Genomic DNA, 14,809 nt, shown 5'->3' on the forward strand with positions numbered 1-14,809 from the left:
TAATAACGTATTAATAGAATATAAATAATAATATGATATATTTCTCTTTTTATATATTATTTTATATGACGCATTTAATAAATATATAATACATTGTGTTATTAAATAATATATTAACAATATATTTTTATATATAAGTTCCTTATTTAAAAAAAAATATAAATTACACTTTTTTCATTTAAAAAATAAAATAAAATAATTTAAATTAAATAATTAAATAACCACTCTAGGATAACCAATATAACATTATAAGATAAAACAATATAATTTTATAAAAACAATGATTGCCATAATATCGTTGTATTTCTAACTAGAATATTTACATAACATTCAATTGTATTTAATATCATGACTCCTTATAAAAATTGATTTAATAACTTTGTATAATTTAATTTTTTCATCAATTTATTTTTTTCCTTACTACAATAACGTAATAATAAAAACTTAATTACGATAACCAAAACTATAAACAATATGTAATCGAGAGAATAAATAATAGCAGTATTGTAACTAGTATACGTAGCATCTATTACATCTGTTTTTTATTCTATATGTAATATATTAGTTACATTAGTAACGTGTGTAGAATGTGCGTCAATAACTGTTTTTAACATCCCTCACAGTATTTTGTATGCTTATTTCTATATGGCTATTGACAGTGCAAATATTCTTCTTTTACAACAAGAAAGAGAACTTCTTTTTCATTATAATTAGATATATTGAATTACATATTATATTGAATATTCACTTATTCAATAAATACATTTGCATTATTAAGCTTTTCTACATTCTCACAATTTTACAATTTAGATAAACCTATAATACATATATGTAGATTATTTTTTACTTAACCAATGATATATTTAATATCATAATAAATTTCTTATTTCGTAGGTAAAGCAATAATTGTTTTCTTAATAACTTTTACAAAAGAAAAAAGTACTTTTCCATTTATTTATGAGACCTTTACCAAAAAAACACAACTTGTTGCCACACATCATGAAATAGAATCAAAATTGAGATCACATTTTTAGACCTTATATTCTAAAGTCATTTTATATTGACATGCACCTAAATCGTCTCTCTTTATGCCAGTTTGCAATGACGAAAATAGTTCTGTTAATATTTTCTCTGTTTTATTTTTTAATATAATTTTTTTTTTTACATTCTTAACAAATTGTACTTTACATTGTTTTCGTTTTTTTTTTTTTTTTTTTACATACGTTGTTCTAATCTCCAAATAATTTGAACGGTTTTTCATCGAAACTCTCGATTACTGCTTCCATTTTTGGGTTGTTATCATAGATAGATGATTTGTACAATTTATATATTCATAATAAACAATTGATTGGAATTTTGTTTTGTTTTGGTTTGATATATGTAAAATATACACTCTATAGTAGTTCGATCTTTTATTTACTTTGAAAAAATATAACATTTGTATATATATTATAGTTAGCTATATTTTTAGATATTATATATTTTTGTTATAATTATATATAATATGTGTTTATATAAATGTTATTTTTATATATAAGGTATATGGATATACAAGTATAATTATATATGTAGGATATGCTACTATATATATATTATAATTATAATTTTTTGATGCATTTTTTGTTAGCACCTTAATGATTTATTTAAAGGAAGACCAAACAATAATAAGATATTTGTGTAATGATTTTTCATTTGTATTGTGTTGCTTATATTATAATATGATAAAAATTATAACTAAATAATTAATATAGTATAATACATTTAATTTTATTAAAGGAATTGCATATGTTGAAACTTAATTATTGTTATAATTTTTAAAGTATGATGTAAATTATTTTTTCATCATGCAAATGCACTTTTTTACTCGAACAATATTTCCTCATTTATTTATAACAAAAAATAAAATAAATAAATTAATTAAATATAAAAAACACGTATTATTATAAAACATTTCCACATTTTATATAATTTTTGTTTTTGTTTTTTTTTTCATTTTCTAATAAAATATTACTTTATGACACACAATATATTACATTAAATTCTTTTTTTATGTTCATATATAACATGTAAAACTGTAATTACAAATAACATTTTTTTTTTTTTTTTTTGGTAAATAACATGAAAATGTGTACAGAATTGTTGTTAAAGATGTGCAACTTATATATACCACATCCTATTAGAATATACATATAAAATAGATATTCCAATATATAATTTTCTATCTTTACAAACATATAAATCAATTAACAAGAAGAATTATTTATCATAGTATATGATATGAATAAAACCTGGAAATAATAGTGTATATATATATATTTTAATAATTTAATTTTAGTTTTTTAATTATTATGCTTTGTTACTTTCTGATATATTTTTTTTTTCTAAATTTTATGGTATTCTTACATTTCTCTTTAATTAATATATGTGGTTACAAATATTAACATTATTATTCTTATATTATTCAAAAATATTTCAAAGCATATAAAACGTTTATATATTTATTATTTATGTACTAAATAATATAACTGAGACAAACATATGTATATATATATATTACAATTTATCATAGAATAATTATATTATTTCATGTTATGGAACTATAATTGTTATATTTATATTTTTTAATAATTATATTAAAAAATATAGGTTATTATAATAAATTATATTATTATATATTAAACAGATAATTTGAAATTATATATATGCTGAACAAGGATTAATATATTTTTTTTTTATATGTATTTAATAATTATTTAAAAATCAAAAAAAAAAAAAATAATAATATATCTAAATATGAAGTTATTCCTATAATGATAAGGATAATAATTAGGAGTACAAAACGAGAACCAAAAAACAAAAACGAAAACACAACATAACACAACACAACACAAAAAACAGAAAACAAAAAGATAAACGAAAACACAAACTTTAAAATACTATTATAATAACATGAGTATTGTGATAGGAATATATATATATATTTTTTTTATTATAGAAAAAAAACATTTTTTAACAATATGTGCAATAAATATCGGATCCATCCATTTTATAACGTAATATATCTAATGGATACAAATAAATCTTAAGTTGTAAATTTCTAAAACGCTTTTGGATAATTATAAATATTATTATATATTATAATATATTTTACATTTCAGCTATTATATATATATTCCATAATATAATAACTGATATAAGTAATGTAATAAATATATCTTACATTACTTTTTTTTTTTTAATATAGTAAAATTATATTATATATGTATTTTCCCATAAAAGAACATAATTGATATTCGTATAAATTAAATTTAAAAATTTAATCTTACGGGATTATTCATCCTTTCTGTAAATATGTTCATATGCTTTTTAAATAAATCATTTTTTAATGTATCATAATACTTTATAAATAAATAAATAAAGTTTCTCATTTCATCAATTGATGCTCCATCTTTAATTAAACTAAAAAACTTCAGTGTATGTTCCCTATCTGCAGATGCTAGTGCAACTCCAATTTCATACATTGATTTATACCATGTACGGTATTTAGTTCTATTAGTTATAATAAGATCCCTACCTGGAAAATGATGATAACGTTGATATTCATATGTAAGTAAATAATCTTCGATATAAAGAGCTAATTGTCTTATCATATCATGAAATCCTTCTTTAGATATACCCAAAACATGAGTCCATATGTTATGAAGATCTTCATCAGATGGACGTTCTTTTAAATTATCTAATACATTATGTAAATCCTCCAGTGTTAATTGTTTTGATATATCATTATAATTTATATTATTGCATTGTGAAATAAGAGGAATATTATTATTTTTTTCATCTTTGTTATTTTTTAACATATTCTTTTCACTGCTACTTCTTAATCCTTTATTCTTTACACTTTCTAATTCAGATAAATTTCTTCTATATATATGATAAACAACTCCATCTATTGTTTCACCTTTCTCACATATTATTATATTCTGAAGAAACAAATATAAATAATTTATATAAAAATGTCTATCAATGTAACACATAAAAAATATATATATATATAATAAATTCACATTTATTAACTTACGTTTAGTACTACTACTAATAATAAAATTCCAGTAAATGATAACAAATTTAAAATTTTTTGTCTAATGGAACAAGCATTCCTTGTATTTTTAATATTTGTTTCTTCAGAATAATATTCTACACAATGATATTTCATCTTAATCCTATTATTCTTATTTTATATTTTAACAAATAATATTATGTATTTTAAAAATAAATATAATTGTATTATAACAGTAAAGTATTATATATAAATGCTACTTACACTATAATACTTTATAATATATTATGTGTACTTCACAATAATATATATATATATATATATATATAATAAATTATTATATAGTTTAATATATTATATATATTTATTATTTCTATATCTCACGTTAATCAAAAGATATTATTATAAACATATACTTATATATTTAAAAAAGTTAAAAACATAATGATAAATATTTTTCCTTTGTAAATTATTCTATAACACTCTTAATAATATTAATATAAACAATAAATATTATTTTAAACTTCATAGAACGTCTATATAATATATTAATTAAATCATGCAAATTATTTTCTTATATATTATTTAAAAAATGAAAAAATAATAATAATAATAATATAATAAAAAAAAATTAAATAATAATATAAAAAAATAAAATAAAATAAAATAAAAAATATAAATAAATAATAAAAAAAAAAATTCATTAATATAAAATAAAATAATAATGATAAATATAACATCAATTCTATTATATATATGTATTATATCTATTACAATAAAAATGAAAAAAAGAACTAATTATATTTATATATTTATTATCTAATTTTACAAAATTATGGATAATTGTTTAAATGAAAATAAATTAACACACAATTTTAATATTGCTGTAATAGATATATTGATCATTATGTTCTAACTCCATAAAATACATAACGTACATAATAATGATTAAAATTATTAAAAATAGAATAATTTCTAAATATATATTAGATAATATATACAAATATATATTATAAACATTATTTGAATATATAATGTAATTAAAAAATAACTCAAGAACTTTATTTTTGCAATTATAACTGTATTGTGTTCTCTTTTTATTTCAAAGTTTTTTAAATTTCTAATACTTCATTGTATAGTAGATATATAATTAAATAATAAAATATATAACTCACATATATATATGTAAAATGTGAAATAATTATATAAAGTAAACATAATTATTTTTTTCTTTTATTTTATAAAAAATAAAAAAATATATTAATTATTCATTTCTATTTCTATTTTTAATTATAATTTATTAAAATTTTAAAATAACTTTTTTTTTTTATTAAATGTATTTTACTTATAAATATAAACATTACCATTCAGTAATATAAAGAACTATATACATTTATGTAAATATTACACATATTCTATAGGTTACAACAGGAGTAACACTAAAAGAATATTAATAATATTTTTTAAAAAATTATTTTATATTCATATAAAATTCACACAAAATTTATAAAATAATATAATTCTTTGGTACATTTGATAAAAAGATAAAAATAAAAAATTAAGAAAAAAATATATGTATATTAAACGTATCTGAATATAAATTTTCTTTTTTTTTTAAAACATTTTTCATATAGAGAAAAAATTATTTGTTAATAAACCTAACGCTATTAATAATATATATATAAAATTTTAAAATATATTTTTCATTATAGGATACACATATATATATATATATATATATATATATATTACATCTCTAAATACAATAGCATATATATTTAAAATGATATCTTATAATTTTAAATTATTCATATTTTCAATCGTATTAGGAGCATTAACATTATTTTATAATGTGAAAAATAAAAAAGTAACAAATTATATATATATATATATATATATATATATATATATATACAATTCAAAACTACCTTTGGTTATTATACATTTTAATATTTTTATTTATCATTTCCATATTTATTTTTTTTGTCATGTTATTTTATTGGATTTTTTTCTTTTTATACCTTCTTAGAATGACTGTCATGGATTATATACAAATATAAAATATAAAAATATAGTGTTAGAGCAAACAAATCCTAGGTCCTTAGCAGAATCTTCACATGAACTTACAGCAAATGATAAGCATGAAAATAATAAATTAAGAGAATATAGAAATACGAAAGAAACAAAATACAAGAAAAACAAATATCCAGAAGATGTCACAAAAACAAAGCAAAAAATACCACAAATAACAAACAAGAAATTTCCTGGAACACCAAATTTAAATAAATATAGAAAAAAAACATACGCTAAAGACAAAGAAGCTAATTCAAACATATCTCCTCGTTCTCTCAAAAATTTAGAAATGCAAAGAAAGCTTTATAATGATTTTGATGGAAAACAAGAACTATATTTTCGAAATATTTCAGATCAACCCAAAGATGCACATGAATCTAGGACAAAAAAATGTCTTTTTTGTATTTTTGCAGGAATAACATATCTACTCTTTTGCACTATTGGTATTTATAAATTATGCCAAATACATAAAAATAATGCACGAAAAAAATAATATTTTTATATATACATAAAATTATATTATGTTATATTTTTATATATATTATAAACTATTATATATAATATTACAAAGGAGAAAAATAAACTTATATGTTTATTATATAATACTTATATACAATTTATTTTAATACAATTTATCTTTTCTTTTACAAAAAATACTAAAATTAATATATTAATAAACAAACAAAAAAAACAAAAATAAAAATTATATAACTAAATAAAATTCATGATTTAATATTATAAAGGTAGCAAAAAAATATATTTGGAAACGAAAAATATATTTTAAATGTATATAAAAATTTTTCATTTATATAAGATCTTCATATATGTTATAATATAATATTTGTACATATAGAGTTTTTCAACAATGTGTATAAAGAATTTTAAAATGAAAAGTTCAATTTTAGTATTATTTTTGTATCTATTAATTTAAAGAATACATCCATAGGTTATTTAATGGTGCATATAATTAAAAAAATGTTTTTGTACTAAAATAAAAACCTTAAAAGGTGTTAGTAACATTATAATATTATAATGATGTTTTTATTTTTATGTTTTATATTTTCCTTATTCTTTTTTTGTTCCCTTTTTTTTATTTTTCTCTAATTATTTTATTTTTTTTTTTTCTCATAATAATTAATTTTATATTTTTTTCTTATTATATACAATTTGGACATAGAATAATTTCAATAACATATAGAGTTCTACAAGAACTATAGATACCAAGAAAAGATGAACATATAAAAAAAAAATCTATATGCAATGTCGTTTAACAATAACTAAAAAATTATATACATATATATATATATATATATATATATATATATAAGATATATATGTGTTAAATATGTCAAATATAATATTAATTTAGAATTTATTTATAATACAAAGTTAAAGATAATTATAAAAAAACAAATTATTATAAAACAAAATAAATAATAAAATAATATATACATATATATATGTAATATGTTAGAATTCTATCTTTGTAATAAACATAAAATAAAATATAAAAAACAAATGAAAAAGAAAAAAAACATTTAAGAAAATAATAATACAACAAAAAAATAATAAAAAAAATTTTATATTATTATATACAGGTATATAAATGTAATATGTTAATATATCCTCTTTGTAATAAATATATATAATATACAATACACTAAAAATTATTACGACATTACTACATATTTAATCGTGTAATATTTTAAAATATTTATGTTTTTTCTCCATTTTTATTTCTCTATAATATTTTAAAATATTATAAAGTATTACTAATATGGAAGCTATAATGTATAATGCAAAAATAGCATCACAAAAAACCTCCCAACTGTGCAGAAATTCGTGAAAATTATGGAGAAAACCTTTTTCAATTGTACACTTACATACACCTGCACATACACCAGCACTTCCACCTTCACATACACATTTACCTGTACATACACCAGCACCTCCACCATTACATACACACTTAACTCCATTTGTACATGTACCTGCACAACAACATGTTTTTTCCCCCGTACATACGCATTTACATGTTTTTGCACTCTCACCTTGGCTTCCGTGTCCATGGTCACCTGTTCCAAACAAAAAAGGAGCAACAGTTGGGGCTACGATATGCTCAAAAAATTCCCATAAAGCGTAAAGAAAAATTGATGAAACAGTACTATTTTTAAAACTACTACCATTAGATGTAATATCATCCCCCATATATCTTTGAATGAACGCATTAGAAGAACTCATAATAGAACTAAATACTGGGGCAAGTGCAGTAGTATCATTTCCATTCTTATTACCAAGAGAATCATATTTATTACGACCTATATAACCAACTTTAGTAAGAGCATGTTTCATATTTTTTATATTACAATCAATTTTTGCTTCCTTAGATGAAAAAGGTATCCATTCATACATATCAATATTAGGTAAAATGTTCCATTCGGATAAGGTATGACCTAATGTTTTTTTGTATTTTTTACCTTTTTTCGCTTTAGTTGCTACCCTTTTTTCGTATATATCTTTAGCTAAATCGTCTATATCAGTAAATTTGTCTAATGCTGATAATTGTTTTGTTAGTTGTTTTTCTATTTTGCCTTTTAAAATAATTTCTTTTATATCTTTATCGTATTGTTCTTTATATTTTCTTTCTTTTTCTTTCTTTAATTCATCATATTCTTTCCATCGTATTGCTAATCGTTCATTATATTTTTCTATTACTTCTTTCATCTCAGGATCATTATCATAATTAGCTTTATATTTGTCATATTCACATAATTTTCTCGATGTTCTTATTTTTTTGATGTTTCTTAAATGAGTTGACATGTAACCATTGCTATGAAATTGTCTCTAAAAAAAAAAAATAATAAAAAATAATAATAATAAATATAATAAATATAATATTATATATATAATATGCTCATATATATGGTTATGCTTATATTATTATGTTTCCTATATATATATATATATATGTAAGTATGTTATTATATTAATATATATATATTTCATACGCATGATAACAATAATGGTGACAATAATAATAATAACAATAATAACAATATTTTATTCAATAAAAATAAACATAATAACATTTTAAAGTTCTGAGCTTCATTTTCATTTATATGTAATGCTTCATCATTCAAATTATTGTAAGAAAAAAAAATTTTAATATTACATTTTATCTTATATTATTTTTATGTACCAAAAAAAAAAAAAAAAAAAAAAAAAAAAAATAGAAAATAATAAAATATAACATAATATAATATAATAACAATAATCCTAAATTTTATTATTGTTATAATATATAAAACAATTATCTTTCCATAATACAAATATATTTTTTTATTTTTTTTTTATTGAAATGGTTATAAAACCATTATCTTACAACTGAATGAAAACAAATGAAAAAAATGCAAAAAAAAAAAAAAAAAAAAAAAAAAAGGAAAAAAAAAAAAAATATAATAAATAAAATAAATAAAAAGTCTCATAATCAAATATAATACATTTTTTTAATTTATATTTTTCATAAAATTGTAATATAATACAATCTATATTTTTTTTTTTTTTTTTTACATAACATATAAATATATATATAATATAAATATATATTAATATTTTATAAATATATATTAATATTATATAAATATATATAAAAATATTATATTATATATTATATATATATAAATATTATATTATATATATATATTTATATATTACATATATACATATATGTATACATATAGCATTATAATATATTAAAAACTAACTATTTTTTTTTATTTTATCCAACAAAAAGGTGTGAATTAAAATAGTTTCCAAGGATTCCTAGCAATAAAAATTATAAAATCTTCCTACATTTTTATAAAATATATATTATAACATCATATTATCAAAGCAACTTGAAACAATAAAATAAATAAAAAAACTGAATCCTATACATAGTAAGATATAATATTTAAAACAACATACCAATATAGTATATACTTTATAATAACTATAAATTAATAAAAGCAATATTTCATATTAATTCCCATATTTATATAAATTTAAATTTTTATATTTTATGTATGAATATCAATTTTTATTTGATATATGTTTATTTTTATGGAATATTTTTTTTTTTTTTTTTTTTTTTTTTTTTTCGTAGCTCTGCTTTGTTTTCCTAATAATAATTCTCTTTATAAAATTCCTCTCTAATATATCTATGATTTTCTTAATATGCATTAAATTTTTAATATATAAATTTTAAAACATGTTGTAAAAATTATTATTTATTATATTTATATAATATAATTACAACAGCAACGACAACAAAAAAAAAAAAAAAATTAGCATCTATAACTAGAATATAATATTATATATAATAATTTTAATGTATGATAAATAATATTGTATATTATAAATATTAGAATTATGTAAGTAATTAAATATGTACTAATATATTATTATAAATATTATTAATAGCTTTTTTTTATCATTATTTTTATATAATATATAAAATATAAAATATATTAATTGTAAATTTATATATTATATAATATTTAAATGAAATTATCTTTTTTAAATAATTATATTATAAATATATTTAATATTATATAAATTTTTAAAATAAATATAATATTAGTATATATATATATATATATTGTTGTATATATTTTTAAATTTTTATATTTCCAATAAATGTTAATAAATAATATATGTATTGTATCTATTTGTTCATATAATTTGTAATTATAAAACACCATAAAATTATGTCATAAAAAAAATATTTGTTGCTACTTTATTTATTAATGTTCTATTTTTGTAGCATTGTATAAAATAAAAAAATAACCGATCGATCGATTTTATAAATCAATAATTATATATTATAGACACATCCAAATTTTAATTTCGAATTTTTTTTATCGATACTTTTTTATATCCACTAATTATATATATTACATATTTATATATATATATATATATATATATATATGTCCTAGTATTTTTTTTATTTTATATAAAATTAGAAAAAAAATATATTCTTATATTTATATTATACAAAAAAAAATATAAATACATACCTATAAATATACGAACCACATATAGTTATTATTTTCAATATTTGAATCACTTATATATAATAATTAAAACAAATATAAATATATATGTATGTATATATATATATATATATATATATTTGTTAACATAAAAACCACTTAATAAGTACATATCATTTTTATATATTAAGAAAAATAAAAATAAAAAAAAAATTAAAATAATATAATATTTTATATTTATACATTATATTAAAATACAATATGATTTATTTATATATATATCAAAATAATTTAATAAGAATACAAAAAATATTTCAAATTAAAATTATATATTTTTTTTTTTTGCAAAAATTTTTATATTATGTAAATATAATTATCTTATAAAATTTTTTGAATAATATAATTACAATTTAATGTAACATATTTTTTCTCCTATATAATTTATTTTACAACATTTAATAACAAAATTAATATATATATATATATATTTATTTATTTAACATATTATATAATTTCTTATATCAATATTAAGAAAAAGAAAAAAAAAAATTTTCTTATTTATATATTTCAAAATATTAAAAAAAATAATGCAGTATCATTACATGATAAATATGTAAGAGAAAAAAAATTTACAAATGTGTAGTCCATGATTGTACCCCTAAAATAGTTCAAATATATATATATATATATATATATATATTTTATTTTTTGTGATTACATTTAATATTCTTTTTTATCATATTATGTATATGCAATATATTATAGATGTGTTATATTAAAATAGTTATAGTATATACTGTGAAATATTTATATATAACCATTTTGTATATGTTCATTTTTTTTTTTTTTTTTATATAATAATATTTAAATTTACTACTAAACGTTTATATTATCAAATTATATTTCTATGAAATAATATATATGTTATCTTAATATTACATAATCTTTTTCATAAAAATATTGTCTAAAGAAATATTTTTTTTTTAAATATTAAAATTAATTAAACTATATTATATTTTATACATTAGTTTTATAATAATAAGGGTATATATTTTTATAAGCATTTATTTTGTATTTTTTTATTCTACTATAATAATGTTTGATATGTAATAAGAAAAAAAACATATATATATATATATATATATATATATATATGAAATCATGTATAATTTTTAAAAATTTTAAATATTAAGTTAAATATTTTACGTGCTACTTTCAGTTGTAATCAAAAAAATATATATTATGAAAACATTCAAATATAATAATAATACATTACATTATATTATGTTAAAATGTGTAATGAACTCAGAAAATATCATAACATTATAATAAGAATGACTGTCAAATATATAACCATACAACAATTATCATAACAAATATAAAATGTCAATAATTCAGAATCATATATTATCTCACATTTTGTAATTTTAGAAGATTCCTTCTAAAAAGGAATGTTAATAACACTTAAAATATTAGATCTACATATTTTTTGTAGGAAACTACTATAAAGCTGCAGTGAATTATGTTCTATGTTTTATTAAAAAGACAATTATTATAGACAATCCTATATTATCTTCACATATAGTAATATCTTTTATTTATTTTATCCTTTTTGTTTATTTATTTAATTGTTCCTTATAGTAACAAAAAGGAAAATATATATAAAAAAAAAAAAAAAAAAAAAAAAAAAAAAAAAAAAACACATTTAAACTATTACATTTTTATTAAATGTGTTGGTCTATTCATATATATATTTATTACATAGTATGCATATTTATATATTATAAAAATGGGTGTCTTATAATATATATATATATATATATATATATATATATATATATGGCTATTATAATATTATGTTATTTGTTATATAAGTTATATTAATAAAATTTTTATTCAAATTTTATCAATCTTATTTTATTTTTTTTACTTTCCATATGATGTTTTTGAAGCATATAAAGTAAAACAATTATAAAAAAAAATAAAAATAAATTTTTTTAATTTTTCTTTCCATAATATTTATATACTTTATAAATTCATAATACCTTGGCTCATGAAATATTGTTATAACAAACACTTATATTAAATAATAATTTTTTTAAAGATACACATAATATACAATTATAAATATTACTATATTGTTTTAATATATATATATAATAACTTTATTAATTGACCATATAATAATGATATATACATATCAATATTAAGGACAGGAACAAAAAAATAAATAAATAAATAAAAATAAATATATGAATAAATGCTAATAATATTATGGACACTTATACCATTTTATTAGACTACTACAATTATATAAGAATATAATTTTATACACCTCAACACATATATATATATATATATATATATATATATATATATATATATTCTTATAATATAAAAAATACAGATGGTTTTATAATTATCTACTATTATTATAATAAAATGTGTTTCATAGATATAATCGAAAAATAAATCTTTTTTTTTAAACGTTCGATATTTTTATTTTTATTTATTTTAGATTATTATTATTTTCTGGTTTGTATTAATATAAAATGTTTTATTATCACAAGGTTTTATATAAACAGGATATGATATATATACTTGTGCATGAATTAATAGTTTAATTATTATATATACTTTTTATTAAACCCCCAAAAAAGGAATATATAATATGTTAATAAGAAATAAATTATTATCGATAACTATTAATATATAAAATATATATATACCTAAAATTTTTTATAATATTATCTATAATGTGTATAATGTTAACAGATTAATTACTTTTTTATACACAAAAGATAATATATATATTTAATAATCTATTTTTATTATTATAAATAATAAAACATTACACATATTTTCTTACCTTAAAATTATATTTATAATTATTTATATATTATCTACCTACCTAATCCTTATATAATTAATATATATATTCAATGATGTATGTGTGCCCATATAATATAATGAATTTTTTTTTTTTTTTTTTTTATTCAAATTATTATTTCTTTCTTGTTTTACTAGTAAGAATAAGTACTATATTATAATATATATTGAATATTTATATATATTCAAAATATTTTATATAAATATGTATATATAGTACATACATTTTGTGCTTGTATTAATACTGATTTATATATATCATAATAGTAATATTAGAAAAGTGTAAATAAAGTATTTTATATTATTTTATTTTATTTTTTTTTTTTTGTTAATTATTTTATCTTTATATTAGTATTTATAATAACAAAATAACTTATAATTCCTTTAGAGTGTATAATCAAAAATATACACTTCTAATAACACATTATATTATATATTCATGAAAAATGAAATAATATAGTAAAATGAGTAATTAAATATTTTTCATTGTATAATATTTTTCTTTTTTTTCTTGTTTTATAATAAAGAAATATATACAAAATATATATATATTAAATATATATATTGTCAATAATAATTATGTTTCTAGTTCAATATATATATAAATATGATCTATTATTTAAATATTTCTTTTTATTATATCCTATAACTTTTTTTAATAAACAAAATAGCATTCTTTGTAATTATATATTATTTATAAAGTGCTATATTTTATAAATATAAATATATATATATATATATATTCAAATATTTT

General features: G+C 16.3%; 3 protein-coding genes across 3 annotated transcripts; 1 reads left to right on the forward strand and 2 right to left on the reverse strand.

Moving 5' to 3' along the window:
* Positions 1–3,308: 3,308 nt before the first annotated feature.
* Positions 3,309–4,213, reverse strand: PADL01_0400800 (Plasmodium exported protein (PHISTa), unknown function; the record flags this gene model as incomplete). The annotated part of the gene is made up of 2 exons (XM_028685120.1): positions 3,309–3,980; positions 4,079–4,213. The coding sequence occupies 2 exons, from the start codon at positions 4,211–4,213 to the stop codon at positions 3,309–3,311; spliced, it is 807 nt and encodes a 268-aa protein (XP_028536650.1).
* A 1,627-nt stretch (positions 4,214–5,840) lies between these two features.
* Positions 5,841–6,623, forward strand: PADL01_0400900 (stevor PIR protein, putative; the record flags this gene model as incomplete). The annotated part of the gene is made up of 2 exons (XM_028685121.1): positions 5,841–5,924; positions 6,087–6,623. 2 exons carry the CDS (start codon positions 5,841–5,843, stop codon positions 6,621–6,623), a joined length of 621 nt encoding a protein of 206 aa, XP_028536651.1.
* Positions 6,624–7,819: 1,196 nt separating this feature from the next.
* PADL01_0401000 (PIR protein) lies at positions 7,820–9,219 on the reverse strand (the record flags this gene model as incomplete). The annotated part of the gene is made up of 2 exons (XM_028685122.1): positions 7,820–8,974; positions 9,139–9,219. 2 exons carry the CDS (start codon positions 9,217–9,219, stop codon positions 7,820–7,822), a joined length of 1,236 nt encoding a protein of 411 aa, XP_028536652.1.
* Between the last annotated feature and the right edge of the window lie 5,590 nt (positions 9,220–14,809).

Source organism: Plasmodium sp. gorilla clade G2, assembly GCF_900097015.1.
Source record: "Plasmodium sp. gorilla clade G2 genome assembly, chromosome: 4".
NCBI lineage: Eukaryota > Apicomplexa > Aconoidasida > Haemosporida > Plasmodiidae > Plasmodium > Plasmodium adleri (nom. inval.).